This window comes from Schistocerca nitens, chromosome 6, assembly GCF_023898315.1.
Source record: "Schistocerca nitens isolate TAMUIC-IGC-003100 chromosome 6, iqSchNite1.1, whole genome shotgun sequence".
In the NCBI taxonomy this organism is placed as follows: domain Eukaryota; kingdom Metazoa; phylum Arthropoda; class Insecta; order Orthoptera; family Acrididae; genus Schistocerca; species Schistocerca nitens.
In genome coordinates this window covers 450,081,068-450,103,617 of record NC_064619.1, presented here as the reverse complement: position 1 = coordinate 450,103,617, position 22,550 = coordinate 450,081,068, and the positions used below count along the sequence as shown (strand labels likewise).

Sequence of the window (22,550 nt, the reverse complement as noted above, 5' to 3'; positions counted from 1 at the left end):
CGTGTTAAAATACTACAAGCACACATCTGAATGATTTCAATGCCTTCCTCAATCGTCATGATATGTATGTTAAACACTTGAGCAGCACTCTTTAACTGACCATACAAGACCTCTTCTTGCTGTTTTCTTAAGAGATTCCCTGCAATTTCCAAGTATTTTCTTAATTAAAGCTAAATGCTATGATTTTAAGTAGGTATGACTCCAGCTGCATGCAATCAAAATGCATCACATAGCTCCAACAAATTTTCAAATTTTGACTGAATAACTTTCATTCATTATTTTATGCAAATTACTTTTCTTGAAGAAATACAGTACAGGAGTGAGATATAGTCTGAATACCGGCTAGTACAACAGATCACATAATACGCTGAACACCATAAGCTGACAATTTTAGACCAGAAGATGCGTTCCTGAAAAGAAAAATTTTGTACAAACACTATTTGAGTAAAGACTGTCAATTGTAGATATAATCAAGGAGGTGTTTACAAATATGTCTTAATTTCCTTGATTGGCAATTATTCAAACAAAGGCACCCACAGTTTTTAAATCTAATAATACTCACTGATGTCACCATTTGTAGTTTCTCCTCACTCAACATGCTTGATGTTATCACAGCTATGATTAACAGGGCTTACAAGTTCCTCTTAAATAAAAATGGGTCACATAGTTATCTATACACATTCACAAACATCACACGTGTTGGAAGATTCCTTCAATCATTTCCAAGAAATCATGAACAGTAAAACTACTTCAACCTAAATGAACTCAGCAGAGTCCCTGGGACAATAACTTCCAAGAAATCATGAACAGTAAAACTACTTTAACCCAGATGAACTCAGAAACAGAATAAAGGCAATATTCACACTATAGCTATGAAAACTGCCAAAAAACAACAATGTGGAAAAAATGAATGTCAGAAATATTTCAACTTTCTCCTTCACCAGAAGTGCACATACACACACGCGCGCAGCCCCCCACCCCTCCCCCCCCACCACACACAGAAACAACTGTTTGCAGACACTAAAGCCCGACTGCGGCTGCGTCCGACATGAGCAGCAATTATCAGGGATGGATAGTGGGGGTAAGGAATAGGTGAGGAGAGGGATAGCAGGGTAGGGTGGGGGAAGATGTCACTCTTGCCTGTGGGAGGGTGCAGAAATGTGGCGAGGACAAGACAAGGCTTCTAAGTGCAGCATCAGGAGGTGTCACTGGAGAGTTGGGGAGTGAAAGGGGAGGAGGAAAGGGAGAGGAGACAAGTAGAGAACAGAAAAGAACTATGTAGGTGCACTGGTGGGATAGAAAGTGTGAGTAGTATTGAAGTGGGAACAGGGAAGGGGATAGGTAGATAGAGATCATGAACTAGTAAAGATTGAGACAGGGGGGTTACAGGGATGAAGGGTATGTTGTAGGGAGTGTTCTCACCTGTGCATTTCAGAAAAAACGGTGCTGGTGGGAAGACAACAGATGACACATGCTGTGAAGCAGTCATTAAAGTGAAGCACATCATGTTGAGCAGCATTTTTAGCAACTGGTTGGTCCCATTATAACAGCTAAAGTATAAAACTAGCCATCACAGTCAGAGGGGCACCTGGCTACTGTGACATTTAATTTAATTTAATTTAATTTAATTTAATACCTTGCATAGTATTTAACTGTTAATTATCCTTGTAGTAATTGGCATTTGTTTTTACTGATGGTAGTATATTAAAAAATATATCTGGAAATTTGATGTTTTAGAGAAGTTCTTTCAACCAATACTTGGCCATCATGGTCAGCGGACAACCAAAGACCAAATAAGCTGACCTGCCCACATCAGACCAGCACTAAGTGCTTTGACACACCTTGCTACCTTCTTAAGGATTAGCCTATCAATGGCACAATGCTTTGCAAATTCTAAGATGTTCCTGGGATTTTTTATTAAGGGTGACAGATCTAGTTTCTTAAATACAGTCCATTTCAGTGCCTCCTCAACCCACGAGCACTTCTATTATTGCTGTTCTAATTTAAATTTTAGAAACAGTCCCTGCAATCAACTGTACAGGAATTCCTTCTGCTTCACGAAGTCTAAACAAACCTTTAAGACAACATTACATATTTCGGCAGAAGGCTATAAAGTATCCTCTGTGCTGGCACTGCGGAAGTATTATCTCAGTGCAATTTACATTTCAATCCACAGTTCAGTATAAACAAAGATCAACACATAATAATGTGAGAGCAAAAACTGATGTCTGAACCGGAACAGGATGATGTTCTAATTGTTGGTAAACAGACCCCAGCTCCAGGAGGGAGGGAGGGAATCGGAGAAGGGGGGGAGAGGGGGAGAGAGAGAGGGGGGGGAGAGGGGGAGAGAGAGAGGGGGGGGAGAGAGAGAGAGAGAGAGAGAGAGAGAGAGAGAGAGAGAGAGAGAATGGGGTGGGGTGGTGGTGGAAGGGTAGGGAGGGAGTAATGAAATGAACATGGAAAGATGGAAAGTTGCAAGTTACTGCCTTGTCCACACCAAGGTCTTCGAAGATGGAGTACTAACAACTGAATATGGATGACAGAGAGGATTAGCTATGGCAATTATGGACAAAATGTATCAGCACTCATGGGGAATGTAATAATTGTGCAACCTCACTCAGTTAATAGAATACAGTGACAAAAATGTAAACAGAATAAGAAAATTTTGTAGTGACGAAACTAGAAAACATACATACCGTGTCACCACCAGATGCAAAAGAAATTCGTGGCATATCATGTGCAGCAATAATGCGCCCTGTTTCTAGGAGAGTTAGCACTAGACGTGAACTGGACACAGTTAGATTCACATTGGAGCCAGCATAGTCCATTACTGGATGTTCTGCGATTGCTCGTTGAACTCTCTTCTCAACCTGTTGGCATGCCAATACCAATTGTAAATGAATGTTGCGGATCATCATATTTAATGGGTAAACATTGTGTCAGAAGTACAGTGATGTTTGAATTCAGCCACACATTTTGTAACCACTGAAAGTTAGAATCCTTTTAAATCTTCACAAATTTTGAAGAATCCATTAGTTTCAGCCTCAAAGTATTTTCTTTCTTTGTCCACCATATACTGTTTAGTTTATTGGCACAAGCTGAACATTTATTTGAACAGTATTTTATTTTTCAATACTAGCCAGGTTTGCCCTATGGCCATTTTCAAACAGAAATTTTTGTGAATGATGTCTGTGACATATTTGAGACCAATTGCTTTCATATGGGAACAGGAATTTATTACTATACACAGGTCATATTTAATTGTATATAAATCTAACATTATGGTGGTTTCACCTTTGTCTCATACGTAAAATGCAGGGGAGTTTATAATGCATTTGATTCTTTTGGATAATCATCCTTTGGATAATCAAAAATGAATGTTCAGTTTTCATAGTTAACAATTACAAATGAAATAATTATAAACAGTAAAACTAAATAAGAAATAGCTGCAGAGCCAGCCTGAATATTTTCTTCCAGCAACTTGGCTAAAGCATGCAACCAGTACAGCGTGTGGGAACTATCTCATTGCTGTCACAGGTTGGAGGGCCATCATCCCCAACCACAGAGAGTAGCAACAGGCGAAGCAATGTAAGCCAAAACCTAGAAATCAGGAAATTGTGTTTTCGACTTATAGACAGCTTTGCTGGGCTGAAGATGATTCCAATTCTCATGCGACCACATGATTGAAAGTACTAATGGGCTCAAGGCAATTCACCAGCCCAGTTGATAAGATTTGAGTTGTAGAACCCAACTGAATTATAGTTGCAAACAACAGCTTGCGTATTTGTTTTTTACATGGAATTCTGGAACTTCTATCTTTGGTGGGTCTGGTTCTAGTTTCCAAACTCCTGAAATTCTTTTCCAGTGCACACCGTTTACTCTGTCATTATTTCTTAAGGTTCAGAGATTAATTGAGTGAGAGACTAAATAAATGTCATCAGCATACAAAAATTTACAACAGAATTACTGCCAGGTCATAGGTATATAGGTTGAACAGTGCCGTGCATTCTTAAGGATACGATTGTGTCTTCACCTCAGCTATGGCTATCAGCTGTCCTTCATGTGGCCACTCCAAGGAAGATATCTGAGTAGGATATGCAGAATGCTTGATGGAGATGATATATATTTAATGGGACCAGCTGTGTGTTAACTGTAAAAGTTATCACAAAAGGTAGAATTTGCCACGAGGATGCCAAACTGCATTACGAATTGCAAATCAGCGGTAGCATATTCTCCTCATAGGTCAACTTCAATTTAGCTGTCAAACCCATAGAGTTCTCATGTCATTCATTCACACACAATTGTCTACGAATCTCGAGATAGTGGAGAGCCTCGAGGAATATGGAAAGAATCAAAATATACATTAACATGCAAAGCAGTCAATACAAGCTGCTCCTATGAAGCTTACTACCAGACAGTGCTAATCTACTCACACTGACAATTAGTGGAATTACTTCTGGATTACTTTATCAGAAATTCAGTTATTCTGTGAGAGCACTGATCTCCCTATTACATAACTATTGTATGTAAATAATACTCCATACTAAGTATTTATTGTAAATTTGCACAGAATATTATCAGCTATTTATACTGATGAGCCAAAACATTATGACCTCTGTCCATTGAGAGACTGAATACTACGTGGTTGTGTTGAGGGTATATGATGTGGTAAGGAAAGTACACAAGCAGAGCAGTGATGAATGGGGAATCTTTCTAGTGATAATATGGGCTATAGCTGGGGACACCCACTGACATAAGAGACTTTTACAAAATGTATACTGTTATAACCTAGCACTTGGGAGCAAGCATCTTGGAAATGTGCAAGCTTGTTGGCTGTTGACATGCTACAGTTGTGAGCATCTATTGACATTGGCTGAAAGACAGTGAAACCATGAGTAGGTACAAGGTGCTGGACACCTACACATCACGGAATGTGGAGGGCAAATCTGAAAACAGAGTACAATACTGGTATAAGCACAAGTATTTGAGTGCACCACTCTGTCTGCATTGACGAACATAATGGGGCTCTGCAGCAGATGACCCAACACATTCCAATGTTGATGCAACAGCATCCTCAATTATGATTGCAGTGGGCACAGGCCATCAAGACAGGACTGTGGACCAATGGAAATGGGTTGCTTGGGCGAATTAACCACATTTCTTGTTACAAGACACTGATGGTCATGTCTGAATATGCTATCATCCAGGTAAATGGCTGCTCAAAACATGCACTGTACCACAGATGCACGTTTGGGAGGGGGTGGGGGGACTATATCACACTATGGAGACATTCATCTGGGCTTCTATGGGAACTACGGTACTAACTGCAAGTAACCTGACCACTGTGGTCCACGTGAACATTATTGTGGATAACCAGAACCCAGTGGATTGCCACAAGGACAAAATTGTGCTACAGTGGTTTGAAGAGCAAGATGATAACTCAAGGTGATGTCTTGGCCACAGAATTCACTCAGTGTCCGAGATGATGTTCAAAAAAATTTCAGGCTTGCAGCCGGACATCGTAAACTTCATTGCACGGTATTTCGGCTGGACAACTGCCAGCCATCTTCAGGTGAGCTGAATGAGGACTGATGAAGACGTTCTCCGCTCCATCTTATATAGTGCGCTAATAGTACTGCTGAGCATGCGTTGCAGTCGTGGAGACAGAAGGGCCACACCGCCCTGTGACAACGCCCTCGCTGGTGGAACTGCAGTACTCAGCTGCCGTCAGTATCGTCGCTGGCTGCAACTATCAAAGTCTTCTACCATCTTCGTCTCGCTGCGGCCAGCGACAATACCGACAGCAGCTGAGTATTGCAGTTCCACCAGCGAGGGCGCTGTCGCTGGGCGGTGCGGCCCTTCTGTCTCCATGACTGCAACCCATGCACGGCAGTACTATCAGCGCACTATATAAGACGGAGCGGAGAATGTCTTCATCAGTCCTTGTTCGGCTCACCTGAAGATGGCCGGCAGTTGTCCAGCCAAAATATCGTGCAATGAAGTTTACAACGACCGGCTGCAAGCCCAAAATCTTTTTGAACGGTTGATTTGCCGGGAAAATTTCAAATTTTATGTCTGAGATGTTATTGGGCACTAGCTCCTAGTCAGAAATCACAAGCCACCAATTTGTGCAGACCCTGTGACCCGTGCATAGACATCTTGTGCCATATATGCAGGAAACCTACCACGAATTGTCATATCTATGCCACGCAAAACAGTCACAACATTGCTTTTAAAAGCAAAGCAAACAATTAAGCAGGTGGTCAAAATGTTTTGGCTCATTGGTGTATATATGGGTGCTTAAAAACTACTCTAATATGAACATTTGATGTAACTGGAATTTACATCCCTTATCCAGATATTTTGAAAGATTATAGATGTGGCTAATATGGTGTTCTTTCTATGTTATGTCTAATAGCAACTTGTTATGATTTTTGTATCCTGGTAAAGTATGCACACTGTATGTGTAAATTATTTCTACTTCTGAATTTTACAGTTCATCCTAAATTCACACTTGCTATTAACTAATACCATTAGAGAGTAAATAAACTTGGACTCCAAGGTCACTGAACAAGATTTTAGGTGCCAATTTTATACAATATTCATATTGCATAATTTTGTAAAACAGAAACTTTTTGGACCTTTGTCACTGTCTCTGAAGGTTATACCATAGGACAGTGCTGAGTGAAAACATGTGAAGTATACTAACCCTTCCATCTGCAGATCAATGCAAGGAGGGTGATTTGCTAAGTTCAAAGCAAGCAGAACTGAGATTTTTGGTTAATATATCCACATACTCGTGCAGTGTCAGATTATCATCTACACTGATACCTAAGAAGTACTTTGAATGCCCATTGATGTCAACTTCTGTTACTTATAAGTAATCTTTATTTGTTTGAAATCACATAATTAGGCCTTGAAATATTAAGGGTTACAAAGGTTAAGCTCTTCACTGACAACCAGCTGTGTACCTGTTTCTCAACTGCATGGCTGTTACATGATTGTCCTGGCTGTGCCTTGTATGGACGAGTTCGTATCCTAATCAGTGTAGTTCTGTTATTACAAACGTGGCAGTCTTAAGATCTCTACAATGCCTTTTGTGGATCATTTACACTGATGTGACAAGAGATTTGGGATACCTCCTAATATAATGTCGGACCTCGATGTGGTAGAGACTCAAAAAGTTGTTGGAAGTACCCTGCAGAAATATTGGGCCATGCTGCCTCATCAACTGTCCATAACTGCAAAAGTATGCAGATGCAGGATTTTGTGCATGAACTGACCTCTTGATTATGTTCCATAAATGTTTGACGAGATTCATGCTGGGCAATGTGGGTGGCTGAATCATTCGCTCAAATTGTCCAGAAGTTTTTCACATCAATTGAGAACAACGGTGGCCCACTGACTTGGTGCAATGCCATCCAAAAAAATTCAATTGTTGTTTGGGAACACTTAAGTCCATGAATGGCTGCAAATGGTCTCCAAGTAACCGAACATACCATTTACAGTCAATGATCAGGTCGACCAGAGCACCCAGTCCATTCCATGTAAACACAGCCAACACCAATATGGAGCCACCAACAACTTGGACAGTGCCTTGTTTACGACTTAGGTCCATGGCTTCGTGGGGACTGTGCATGCTCTAACCGTACCATCAGCTCTTCCCAATTAAAATCAGGACACATATGACAAGGCCACAGATTTCCAGTCATCTAGGATCAGTCAGGAGCCCAGGAGTGGCACTGCAGGCACTCTTATCAGTCATCTGCTTTGATAGCCCACAAGTTCTTCCACACTATCCTAAAGGATATGTTCATCGTATGTCCCACACTAATTTCTGCAGTTATTTCACACAGTTGAAGTCCCTAATAATTACCTAAATGGAATGTGTCTAGGTCCAACTACCAAATGACAGTCCCGTCTATGCACTGCCCTTTCATACCTTGTGTACGCAATACTACCTCCTCTATATGTACATATCACTACCCCAAGACTTTTGTCACCTCATTGTATGTATGCCAAGGACAGGAGTGGCCAAAACTGAACACTGAATACTTAATATTAAATCTTGCCTTAGTCTAGCGGCAAATTCGTTAATGTAAACCTCAGTTTTTTTGTTCTTAAGATACAAGTAAATTTTTACACAAGTGATCCTTTTAACATTGTAATACTTCAGTTTCACATTAATTTTTCTTGTTTAGTTCTACCAGACGTGATTTCATATATTGCTTTTCCCATAGAGAAATCTTTCAAGAAGCCAACCTACGGTAAGCAGCTATTGCAAGATTATTGTCAGAAACATGGTTTGATATAGCCTTGTAAAGTAGCAGTTTAAAAAAAGCAGTGACAAGTACAACGCCAGCCAGCAGCTACACTGTGGCACATGACATACAGTATGCAACTTTACTTCCTCTACTTGCAAAACAGTAATCTGCTGTTTCAGGATGGACTATCTTCCTGCATCTTTGATTTAGTCAGTGGTCCTCAATACTAGAGATGGGTCGAACTCGTTCATTCCCGTGAAGTACTTCATTCATTTCACTCTTTGCCGTGAAGCGTTCAAACGAAGTAGTTCATTCATGAAGTACGGAGGCCTGGCGAAGTTGCCCAGTTCGCCGTTCAGCCGCAGCTACGCTCGCTTCGCCTCGCTCGTACAATAAAGCTTCGTAATACTTCATATTTTTACCAACAGATGGCCGAACTATGCAGTAACGTGCACGCAACGTTTTGCGTCTTACAGCGTCTGAGTTAACTTAAATACAGGATGGTCGAAGGGGACAAAGGAAAGATAAACAGAGAAGCCTGTCACATATAAAGAAGGTATTACGTTTAATCTTGCTCGACATTTTCTCATGAAGCGCCAAAAAGAGTCTTCATCTGCCAAGTGAAACCTTATTTGTTGTATTTATGGACTGAAAACTAGGGCTACCAACGAAATGCAGTCCAAGTTTATGTTCCTTTTGAAATTTAATCCAAAATAGAATGAGTATGTTTACCACTGTCACAAAGTCTATATACCTACGTTAAGTAATTATTCAGAAGTTTTCCTGGAGATTTTATTTTTATTGAGAATAATAACCCTCTAAATTCAAAACGTAAACTGTCACCTGTAGTCATTGGTACGATTTCAGGTAAAATCCCTCTTTATTTTATTCGAAAGCAGTTTTTGTGTCTGTTCACGTTTATACAATGGCTAGCAACACGCGATCGCGTAAAAGTAGTGAAATTTGGGGTTTCTTCGCCGATATAGGTTATGTGAAAGCAAAGTGCAACTGTTGTTCTAAGTGTATTTCACCGCGCGATTCGTCGACAGGCAGTACAGGGAGGATTGAAGTGAAGGGAGAATGAGTGACGTAGCGCCAATGTAGTGGGAGAGGGAGAGGGGAAGAGAGTGAGTGAACGAACTAGAAAAAAAGTGTGGAGTGTACTATCTGTGGAGAGTTTGAAGTACCAGTTCATTGAAATTGAGTGGTTAGTTCACACTTCACTGGAGTGAAGCGTTCATTTAAACGACTCATTCACGAGCTCCCCATCACTACTCAATACGGCAGCAATGGTGGACGCTCGCTTTCTGGTAGTGTTGTCACATGTTCAAAGTCACTGCTATATTCAAATGAGATATTTCGGTTATGGCATTACGATCTTCATGTTCCCTGTGTAAGCACTTATTTTGATCTGCACTTCAGGACTATGATAAAATGAAATGTGAGGGTTATGGGGACATCTCCATACTTTCAGCTGCTCAGTGTAGGAAGATCATCTTCAACTTCATATATAATGTTTGACATGCATCATAGGCGTCTGTACCGAACAAAGAAGTGCATTAATAATTTTTCAGTTAGCCTAATCTTCCAGACAGGTGTAAAAATCTATAATCTTTCACCTGGATTGTAGCTTTTACATTGGTGTTTGGCACTGTAACATTTCATGATCCTTGTAACAGGTGTCCGATATCCATATGCTTGGTAGCTGCAATACTTCTTCAGTTCAGAAGATGAGCTATTTGATGTAATCATCTCTGGCATATATAGGATGAAACAAACACAACTACCCATCATTATTTCAGCCTCTCGGCCATCGACCGGGAAAAATCACAAGAAAATCTATAGTGTCTTACTTTGCTGTGCTGTATTCAAATGACACATCAGGCAGTATCATACCCTGGTCTCTCTGTTTGATATCGATGTTTACTGATAACATATCTGATAACATCTTATTAAAATATTCCATTTGGCCATTCAACTGCAGGTGATAAGACAGTTGACTATGGACAATGCCACATTGTGAAATTAGTTCTGACACCACTCTCAACTGAAACTTTTTAATGATCCGAGAACATTACATGTGGTGCATCACTTGGCGATTTCTGGAGCTTTGGCAGTTGGTACAGCCTTGCTGACAGTGTAGCATGTCACACAGTCAGTGCACACTACTCTCAATTTATTTCCATCTGCTGATTTTGGAAACCTTCCCAGCAGGTCATTTCCAATCTGGCAAAATGGAACAACTGCACGAGGATTGGTACCAGATGTTCCGCAGGTAACTGAAGCATACACTTCCATTATTGTCCTCCTCACAGTGGCTTAAATAATACCTGACAGATCAGCATACACTTGGCCAATAATACTGTTTTAAGGTTCTATCAAAAGTCTTCCCAAATGATATGATGTCGTAGCATCATGCAAAAACTTCACTATTTGGTAATCCATTGAGGACACTGTAAGATAGTAGACGGACATGAAGTACTTTAATAATGATAATTGAGGCCAACAGCTGTACTGTAATCCAATGTCATTTATTCAAAACATGTTACCAGTTTTGATGCCAAAAAGCATTATCTTCAGGCCCCAAGCATAATCTGCCATCAACACGCAAAACGCAATGACAGAGACCATCAGAGTCTTCATATGAAAACTAACTTATAAAGCCCATTATGCCAGCATGTGCGACCAACAAAGTCAAGTACAGCAGGGCCAAAATCAACAGGATTCCGTATCTTAGCAGTAAAAAGCTCACCTATGGTAAGAGAACTCAAAGACTTCATTGTGGCTAGCTTTAAATGAGCTACAATGATGAGCATTCATCTCTGTCCATTGGGTCATAATCCCTTTTAACTAGTATTCCAGTTCTTCATCTGATGTCCCCTTTGATAGCTGCTCCTTTCTGTAAGACCTCTATGGATCTTCCCTCTATTGGCTGCAGTGTTTGGTGAAAAAATGAAATGATCGTATGCCATTGTTGGCCGGGAGGTAATGTAGTTATGACTGGAATATAATGAGCACTGTTAAGCTCCTCCAATGGATTCTGCAAAACGATAGCTGCCATCCTTGTATTTGCATTATTTTTGTATGCTACGTGACACTGTATATCTTACGGTTCAGCTTTTGTCTTTCCAACTGACGGATCCTTCAAGATCGCCATTCAGAAAAAAGCCAACTGTGAATGGCCTGCCATATAAATAGGGGTCAGAACTCTCCGATTACCAAAAGCACTCTTTCTCAGTCAAAGTTACTCTTCTCAGACTTGGAAAGTATTCTGGAGGCACAAGCAATCGCTCTTTTGGCAACTTCCTTGGACAGCACTTATCCTGCAACCACTAGCAGTGTGAAGTTCCATCGTAGTATCCTCATTAAAAAGTGCCAAAATTTGTGAAAATGACAGTGTCTCCTTAAGGATCTCTTTTGCTCTTCATGTAAATAATAACTGGTCACATCATGCAGAATGTATCCTTTATGAAGCATATGAAGTGGTGCATATTCCAAACAAGCTTCTCATCACAAATGTGTCAAAATGTTAGAATGTTTGTTACAGCTTTTACTAGTTTTTCTAGATTAGGGTGGTCTCCATTACCATCAATTAGCTGCATCAGAATTTTATTTTTTTGGTTGACAAAGAAACACTTCTGCACATTCATGTGAAGATCTGTGTTATAGACAAATTTCAACAAAGTTGTCATGTGGCTTAGATATTCTTCAAGTGTCTTCGAGAAAACAATGTACCCAGACAGCAAAAAGTCAGGCGGTCTATTTAAGATACTGAAACAGGTTGTCAGTCATTTGTTCAAAGGTCACTGGAGCATTTCACAGACTACATGGCATAACTTCGGACACACACAGGGCATCAGGTGTTATGAAGGTAGTCACCTTTAGGGACCTCGACCTGCCAGTAGCCTGCCTATGTATCCTTAGTGGAGAAAGACCTTGCTCTCTTTGGACAGTCTAGGGTATCGCCAATTAGTGGCAACGCGCGCGCGTGTGCGCATGACACCAAGGATACCCATTGTTGATAAAGTAGCTGCATCGCTGAGTTGTTTGGTCTGCCTTGTCTCCTCTTTGGACTTGAATGCACCCAAAGACAATGGCAACACTGGCTAACATTGTTTCCTGATCACGCTGGGATCTATTGGTGGCACGACAGCAGATTCCTCGAATAGACAGTGGGTAGCAAAGCATGATTTTTTTTCCATCAATGGCACAAGGCTGACCCTCCTGGACTGGTTCGGCTACCTATACGCACATATGTTTAGTAACAAATCGCGGCTGTTTGTGGCATTAATGACCCAGGGATCAAGTAGTCCATTTGTGATAGATATTATTATCACTTGCATATAAATTTCTTTGTGGGCAAGTACCTTTTGTGCCAGAGCTTTAGAGCTCAACTGGGGATGGAAGTAATGGACTAGAAGTTCTCTCAGTTAAGAGGGTGGAATAACAGTGTTTTAATGTGTATACAATTGCTGAGAGTAATTGTTGGGTGAACTTGTTGGAGTATCTTTGACAATATGGAGCTTCAGTCTTCCAGCGTAAGATTGCTTGTGATGCTTGCAGAACCCCCCCCCCCCCCCTTTGTTGATAACATTATGGCTATATTCTGGTGAAATGATAAATATGGAGGGTTGTGTTGTGTATGATAACACAAGAGACCTCTCATAACAATGGTTTCTGCAAGGTGAACGTATTTTCCATTTGCAACCTACAGCAAAATGGCCTTTGAATCTCTAAACAATCTTCAGCTGCCGATGATAAGCATCCAATATTACAAAAAATGGCACCTCAGGATGAAGTATGACCTCCATAGATGATTTTCATCAGAGGTGACCTCACTTATGAGATGGTTGCCACATTTTAGTGTTCTAGATTTGGTGGCTGGGCGAGGGATTAGAACCTCCGTACAGTGACAAGGGAATGGCTGAAGCATGCTGGAGAGAGACTTCACTCACGGGTAGCACCACCACTATGTTTTGGATGTTACTGCAGAAACTAGCAGTCCAGCCACAGCAGTTTAAGGCAGCCAGTGGGCGCTGAGGTACTGGTATGCTGGTTGCAGCAATGAGACTTTATAAAGCACGGGGCTGACTAGGCCATGCAGCACAATAATGAAACACAGTGGTAAAATTGGGCTCTTGCATTTCCACACCTCCAGGCCCAGCATTTTTTATCTCAGGTGCGACTGCAAACTGCATGTCAACACGACAAGAGGACGGTGACCAGTACAAACAAACATTAATTTTAGCAGAGGGGAGAGCAGTCCAGCAGCCCCTACTGGAGGGCAGCAGATCGAGACCAGGGTGGTACAGCCGCCCACTTTTCTGTGCTGGTGCGGACATCTAGCTGCCAAGCACTGTCACTAACGTGGGCGAGATCCGCCACCAGGTTGGCTTCCCCCGCAAACAACCCGGCACTCTACAACACTGCTCGCTTTGACTCTGAGATGCTTGCTGGAGCAAATGCCACTGCCTAAGTTTTTGAGTCGGCATTCCTGGGCGTCAACATCACGGCTCAATAGCCATAAGCTTGTCCCACCACGTGCTGTCCTCGCTATGGCTGTGAGGGGGTGTGGTCGCTGCCTTCACCGAGATGCTTCTAGTGTAGTTGCACGAGTGTTAATAAAATATTTTGATTTTTCATGCAGTTTGCTTATGCTACTAGTGGTCTGCTTCCCGCATCTGCACACCTCCATGACCCAATACCACACAGAAGTGATCCTATACCCATGGACTGCTTGCTACGATATGGCAATGGGCTTTGTCTCGGAGATCAGCTGTAATCATCTGCAGTTGCCTGAAATGAATGGAATTGCCTTTTGTTTGATATCTTGCAGCATAGTTTTTGTTGGACATTATTCTTTTTTCTTTACAGATGAGCACAAAGCATGCAGGGTGTCCACAATGAAAACATAACTGTGCTTTCATCATTCTCCACATGTACATTTTTCTGTGTGGCAATGAAGTTGGAAGGAGAGTTGATAACAACTGTGTCATTAAAAACCTTGGAAGCTGTCCGAGGGTTATGACTTAAGACTGGGGTTTCTGATTCCATTCCGTAATGTTGTTGTTTTTGTGTAGAGATTGGTGGCAACGACCAGTGAAACTCTCCTCAAATTAAGACTCCTCATAATTAGGTTAGGCAATCACCACTGTCATTACTAATCTTTAGGTTCAACATTAAAAGACATCGTAAACTCTCGTATCTCTTCTTTTACTATTTTATGTATTATGATGGGAGGTGCTAATGACCTTTGACTGACTATGGTACGACACTGTGACGATTGTCAATGTCTTTCGGCACACTATTTTCTGCTCCAGTGCTGTGATGTGCTGGCACCACTTGTGGTGACATTCTCTAAAAGAAGCCCTTGATAGACATCTTCTGCCATGCCTATCATTAGATGTGAATCTGTCCAGGTTCTGTCATATTCAGGGTCACTGTATGACAACTCCAAAACACACTGCACATATGACAGTGTCATCTCTTACAGTGTGGTTCCATTCTTCAGCTATATGGAATAGCTGCTGCTTGTAACCAAATATTTTATTAACTTCTGTCTGAAATTTGTATTAGCTCTTGGCATTTTCCTCTTTGCCCCCAAAATATTGCTGAGCTGTGCCATCCAAGTAAAAGTAAAGACTAACATCTCACGTGTTGTATTCTGCAACATGACTGACTGAAAACACTGCTGGATGCCTGATATTCATCAAATTCACTGATGGTTTATTACCCATTGGTAAGTTGTCAGAGCTTCATAAGAGGAATGCAATTTTTAGTGATGTCTATGTCTGATATATCCAGTGTCTCCACAAAAACTGATACATATAATTCCTAATAACATACTAATTATGATGGCAATTTTGTTAACACGAACTAGCACTTGACACTGTAAACACACACATTGAATGTTCTTGTAACTTCTAATATCCTATATATAACTAAATTCGAGAACCTTTCTGAAATTACAAATCATAAGTGAAAAACAACAGCAGGAGGCAGGGTGATGTGTGTTGCCAACCATGTACTATAACTGTTATGCCATGGGGGAAAATCTACAGCACACAGTAATATTAAAAAAAAATTTTTTTTTACATATCTAGTTCCATAGGATCAAATTGAGGAGCAGATCTCCAAGGTCACAGAATGCGCCAGTACACAAAATTACACGTAAAAGTAATAACAGATAAAATAAAATGTTTATGAACCCAAAAAAAAAGACAAGTCACAAGTTTATGTAAACACAATCAACAATATAACACAGGAATCAGCTTAATTTTTCAAGTAACTCCTTGACAGAATAGAAGGGGTGACCCATGAGAAAACTCTCCAGTTTTGATTCAAAACTGCATAGATCATTACTAAAATTTTTGAATTCTTGTGGTAGCTTACTGAAAATATGATGCAGCAGTATATTGCATGCCTTTCTACACAAGAGTCAAGGAAGTGCGATCCAAATGCAGATTGGATTTCTGCCTAGTATTAACTAGCTGCTAATTCTGGGGAATAAGCTGATATTGTTAACAAGAAATGACGGTATAGAATATATATACTGAGAGGCCAATGTCAGAATACCCAGGCTAATGTACGGAGGTCGATAAGAGATTCACAAACTTACACCACTTACTGCCTGAACCACCTGATTCTCAGCCAAAAATATCCCTTGAGAGTGGGAAGAGTTACCCCAAAATATAATACCATACAACATAAGTGAATGAAGTAGACTAATTTGTGTTGAACACCTAGAAATCTGAACTGTTCTGTTTCACTAATCATATGCCCATTCTGTCGTAGGAAAGCCGAGCAGAAACCTACTGTACTGCAACTCGCACCAGGCTATATACAACGCAACTATTCTAAAATTTGGGAAAAGGTCTAATTTTGAATGAAAGGTGAAAATACTGGCAAAGCTTCGGTATATTCTATAGTCGAGAATTACAAGTACACAGCCAAGCCCGTGCTAATCCTAACACTGTCATGCACAAACCATTTCATTCACATTAGCAAATTTATGGTAACGTACTTCCAAAAATTTGAACGGCTACTAAACACAGATTGTTCTTAAATGAAAATGTTCACCATACTATTACGTTTATCGGTGTCTAATGCACTCAAGTTTTTAGTCAATGATCTGCTCAATATGCCATGAGAAATTACTGTCTTTTCTCATACACAAAATTACTTAAAAAATCCGTACTTTCTCAAACAAACACCGGATTAAAGATGCCTTCAGTTTAAAACACTTTTGAAATGTGTAGCACAAGTAAAACCAGCCCATTGTAACTTCCTTCGGGGCTCATACTACACATGACTGTAACATTGAAAGGCTGGACTGTGACTCCTTAGACTGCTGTAAGCATTCTGTACATCCAAGAGAAAATTCGCACGAAGAATACTCCATTCCGATTGGTCAGTTTTCTTTAAGGTCATAGAAAAACATTATTCTCCCACGTTAGTCCACACTTTTCATGACTCACCAATCAACAAATAAAACACTTTTGAACTGTACTTTTTCCTGAAATAAATATTTAACATTCTGATATTTCGTTTATACTTTATGTTATTAACTATTTTCATTTGCACTCGAATTAGCTTTCCTTTTACCATAAACTCAGTTAACATATTATGATACCAAATTCCCCATCGTCTGCATTCACACTCTCTTAAAACTTTCTCACGCTACTTCATACAGCATTTATCAGTAGAACAATGATCTACATATTTACTTTAGGCCACATTTACACATCATTCACACCACTAAAAGCATACACAAAACTGTACAAACATAAATAAACAAAAAAGCCTTCAAGAAGTAAACAGAACAGTCCACAAAAACATTCTCTTGACCTGTTTCTTGAATGTCTCTGTGCACTACTGGACTCTGGTATATGAAAATTAGAATTACATACTTGAGTGAACCAACTTCAGATCATCTGTTACTGTGCACATGAGTCATTCTCCCGATACATAGGCTCCAGAAAGGAGCAATATAAGGCCTCACCATCACGCCCTAGTATCCCAGGTTCAAAAAATGGATTCGAAAAAAGCACACTTTTTGTGATAACACCATGTTAGTAAATGTAAATGACATCAAATACTCATCACAGATCATTGCTGGCCACGTTGTGTCACAAACACGCAAATGCACGACACAACCAGAAACCAGGGTAGCATATTCGGGCTGCAGTGACAGGCACATACAAGTCAAGCCATGTCAACAACAGCAAACTTTCGCACAGCTCGTCTGGACTTGGCCAAGCTGGGTGGCCTGGCTGGCCACTGCACTTGAGTAAGTGGGTAGGAAGATTGGGGGATACCAAAAGCCCAGTGGAGGGCAGTTGCATAACACTGAGCTGAGGGTGATCAGTGACTGCAGTACTGCATCAAACCAAGAACAAGGCAAGTAGATGCCTCTCCCCAAAATCAAATGAGACACCATTCCTTTTCCAAGGTTTTTAGGCAAAATGCAAAAATTCCCCGAGTTTTCCAAGATATACATACATTTCTGGACTTTTCCCCATTTTCTAGGATGCAGGCCACCCTGATTATACTGTTTTAGAGTTCACTTATGTCACAAGCTAAATTGTGAAGAAAAACACATACTTTCACGTATTCACATAAGAAAAAATGCACATGGGGGTCATGTCTGGAGATCTTGAAAATTAAGAATAAATAATCAAGTATCCAATACTGAGGCAGCATGTCACTGAGGCACTGTCATATGTTGTTGTGCCAAAGTGGAGCTCCACCTGTTGGAATAAGTAATCACCAGTAAAGCGCATCCCCCCACCAAAACTTATTGTTTAAAGAAGGACGCACCCTTTGCAAATTAGGCAATGTCTTACAATATTTGACGTTAAGCATGTAAAACCTTACTATTGAAGAAGCAAAATCCTAATTGCATTTATATTATCAGTAGTTCATAGAGTTAGTATTAAAGAAATAATGAATTAAAATGTTATGACTGAAGTTGAAATTTTACCATGTGAACAACAAACATTTAGTAACCAATAAACTGTTTTCCTTTCATTCTTTTGTGGGGCTCAAGTTTACAAAAGGTAAGTATTATGTTCGAGCATAATGACTTTTCTGGAGACTAGAAATCTACTCTCTAGGAATCAGCATGGGTTTCGAAAAAGACGATCGTGTGAAACCCAGCTCGCGCTATTCGTCCACGAGACTCAGAGGGCCATAGACACGGGTTCCTGGGTAGATGCTGTGTTTCTTGACTTCCGCAAGGCGTTCGATACAGTTCCCCACAGTCGTTTAACGAACAAAGTAAGAGCATATGGACTATCAGACCAATTGTGTGATTGGATTGAAGAGTTCCTAGATAACAGAACATAGCATGTCATTCTCAATGGAGAGAAGTCTTCCAAAGTAAGAGTGATTTCAGGTGTGCCGCAGGGGAGTGTCGTAGGACCGTTGCTTCACAATATACGTAAATGACCTTGTGGATGACATTGGAAGTTCACTGATGCTTTCTGCAGATGATGCTGTAGTATATCGAGAGGTTCTAACAATGGAAAACTGTACTGAAATGCAGGAGGATCTGCAGCAAATTGACGCATGGTGCAGGGAATGGCAATTGAATCTCAATGTAGACAAATGTAATGTACTGCGAATACATAGAAAGAAAGATCCCTTATCATTTAGGTACAATATAGAAAGTCAGCAACTGGAAGCAGTTAATTCCATAAATTATCTGGGAGTACGCATTAGGAGCGATTTAAAATGCAATGATCATATCAAGTTGATCGTCGATAAAGCAGATGCCAGACTGAGATTATTGGAAGAATCCTAAGGAAATGCAATCCGAAAACAAAGGAAGTAGGTTACAGTACGCTTGTTCGCCCACTGCTTGAATACTGCTCAGCAATGTGGGATCTGTACCAGATAGGGTTGATAGAAGAGATAGAGAAGATCCAACGGAGAGCAGTGTGCTTCGTTACAGGATCATTTAGTAATCGCGAAAGCGGTATGGAGATGATAGATAAGCTCCAGTGGAAGACTCTGCAAGAGAGACGCACAGTAGCTCGGTACGGGCTTTTGTTGAAGTTTCGAGAACATACCTTCACCGAGGAGTCAAGCAGTATATTGCTCCCTCCTACGTATATCTCGTGAAGAGACCATGAGGATAAAATCAGAGAGATTAGAGCCCACACAGAGGCATACTGACAATCCTTCTTTCCACAAACAATACGAGACTGGAATAGAAGGGAGAACCGATAGAGGTACTCAAGGTACCCTCCGCCACACACCGTCAGGTGGCTTGAGGAATATGGATGTATATGTAGATGTAGAAGGTTTAAAATTGTGTGTTAAGTTTGTTGACAGTTGCTAAGTGTTCTCATTCTCAAAAAGTGGATGGATATAGTCTCAGTACTTTGCTGCCTCATCGCACAGTTACTATCTGTAATACTTATTGTATTGAACCTTTAAAGCAATTTTATACATCTTAATGAGTAGATTACAGCAACATTTAACATATTTAAATTCAGTCAATAATTATGTGAAATAATGAAAATAAAATTTTTGTTGCACCTGGAAGCTGTTGGATAGCCAACACGCAACAGGGACTGGGTGAATGTTTTAGCCATTTAGTAATATAAATTACAGTCCTCCAGAAGCTATGGAAAAACCCAAAACCTGTAAACAAGTCATATCGACCATGGAGACCTAGATCTTTGAGAAACTGACATGTCATGGTGGCAATGTGAGTTTTGTTTTCAATCTAAGCATGCAAGCATTTTCAAGTAGTCAACAGGGGTTGAGAGTTAAGCATGTGATGGAAAATAGAGAGAATCTAGAGTGAAACAAAACTGTATTGTTTTTTTGTTTGCTTTGGGGGTCTTCACTTACGAGGGCAGTTCAATAAGTAATGCAACACATTTTTTTTCTCGGCCAATTTTGGTTGAAAAAACCGGAAATTTCTTGTGGAATATTTTCAAACATTCCCGCTTCGTCTCGTATAGTTTCATTGACATCCGACAGGTGGCAGCGCTGTACGGAGCTGTTAAAATGGTGTCTGTAACGGATGTGCGTTGCAAACAACGGGCAGTGATCGAGTTTCTTTTGGCGGAAAACCAGGGCATCTCAGATATTCATAGGCGCTTGCAGAATGTCTACGGTGATCTCGCAGTGGACAAAAGCACGGTGAGTCGTTGGGCAAAGCGTGTGTCATCATCGTCGCAAGGTCAAGCAAGACTGTCTGATCTCCCGCGTGTGGGCCGGCCGTGCACAGCTGTGACTCCTGCAATGGCGGAGCGTGCGAACACACTCGTTCGAGATGATCGACGCATCACCATCAAGCAACTCAGTGCTCAACTTGACATCTCTGTTGGTAGTGCTGTCACAATTGTTCACCAGTTGGGATATTCAAAGGTTTGTTCCCGCTGGGTCCCTCGTTGTCTAACCGAACACCATAAAGAGCAAAGGAGAACCATCTGTGCGGAATTGCTTGCTCGTCATGCGGCTGAGGGTGACAATTTCTTGTCAAAGATTGTTACAGGCGATAAAACATGGGTTCATCACTTCGAACCTGAAACAAAACGGCAATCAATGGAGTGGCGCCACACCCACTCCCCTACCAAGAAAAAGTTTAAAGCCATACCCTCAGCCGGTAAAGTCATGGTTACAGTCTTCTGGGACGCTGAAGGGGTTATTCTGTTCGATGTCCTTCCCCATGGTCAAACGATCAACTCTGAAATGTATTGTGCTACTCTTCAGAAATTGAAGAAACGACTTCAGCGTGTTCGTAGGCACAAAAATCTGAACGAACTTCTCCTTCTTCATGACAACGCAAGACCTCACACAAGTCTTCGCACCCGAGAGGAGCTCGCAAAACTTCAGTGGACTGTTCTTCCTCATGCACCCTACAGCCCCGATCTCGCACCGTCGGATTTCCACATGTTTGGCCCAATGAAGGACGCAATCCGTGGGAGGCACTACGCGGATGATGAAGTTATTGATGCAGTACGACGTTGGCTCCGACATCGACCAGTGGAATGGTACCGTGCAGGCATACAGGCCCTCATTTCAAGGTGGCGTAAGGCCGTAGCATTGAATGGAGATTACGCTGAAAAATAGTGTTGTGTAGCTAAAAGATTGGGGAATAACCTGGTGTATTTCAATGCTGAATAAAACAACCCCTGTTTAGAAAAAAAATGTGTTGCATTACTTATTGAACTGCCCTCGTATTTTACGGTCATTAATGTAATCACCTGCCAAAAGGCTGAATAATAACCTTTTTTAGCACAGACCACTGCAAGACATGCAGGGAAAAAATCAGTGAGGTTCTGGAAGGTACAGGCAGGGATGTGGAGCCATGCCAATTCCAATGCTGTGGCCAGCTGCACTAGGTTTCTCAGTTGAGCATCCATGGCACCAAGAATCTGATTGAGGTGGTCCCCACAGATTCTAGATTGGGTTTAAATTCAGGGAGTCTGGTGGCCAGGGGAGTACAGTAAATTCATCCTGGCGCTCTTCGTGGGGTGTCGAGGAAAAACAAATTGCATGTAGGGGAAGACATGGTCCCCAAGGACACACACGTAATTGTGTTTATCCGTTGTGCCTTCCAGAATGACAAGATCAGGCAGGCAATGCCACGAAAACATTCCCCAGACTACAAAGCTCCGTCCTCCGGCAGGACCCCACCAACTATTGTTGCAGGTTGTTTACTTTCAGACATTTCATGCCAATGGAGCATAAAACATGATTAATCTGAAAAGGTCACCTGCTGCCACCTGGTGGACATCCAGTTGCAGTACAGACATGTAGAATCCGGCCTTCATTGCCAATTAACAGTAGTCAGCAGTCGCTGAACGGTCATTGAGGAGAAATTGATGGCAGCCTCCCAATTCATCTGGGTCGTCAGTTTAACAGTTGCACATCTATTCACCTGTACATATCACTGCAGCTGTCTTTCACCCCTGTCACCTGTGGTGCACCACAAGTGCCTGAGAGCCAATTCTAGATAATGCCGTTTTGCCATGCGTAGTATACTTTAACCGCAGTGGCATGCAAACAGTTTACAAACTCAGTAATTTTGGAAATGCTTCCACCCTTGGCCTGAAAGCCAATGATCATGTACTTTTGGATGTCAGACAAATCACTCCATTTCCACATCACTACAATGACTGCACTGTTTTCCGTGTCCCCCTTAATGCTTGATATACCCTTCATTGTTTGTGCTGCCACCTGCGAGTGTTTATTGTACAGTGTTGTCTAACAGAGGTATTGCTCACATTAATGTGACTGGAATGTGTACGATTGTTTTGATGGGAC

At 41.2% G+C, this 22,550-nt stretch overlaps 1 protein-coding gene across 3 annotated transcripts in view; it reads right to left on the bottom strand.

The window, feature by feature from the left end:
- The window catches only part of LOC126263694 (SHC-transforming protein 1), a 99,163-nt gene that overhangs the window by 31,199 nt on the left and 45,414 nt on the right, over window positions 1-22,550 (bottom strand). For all 3 annotated transcript variants that reach the window (XM_049960819.1, XM_049960820.1, XM_049960821.1), the window contains exon 5: window positions 2,697-2,870. In XM_049960819.1, coding sequence (XP_049816776.1) covers window positions 2,697-2,870 — 174 coding nt within the window. The remainder of the gene's footprint in view (window positions 1-2,696; window positions 2,871-22,550) is intronic.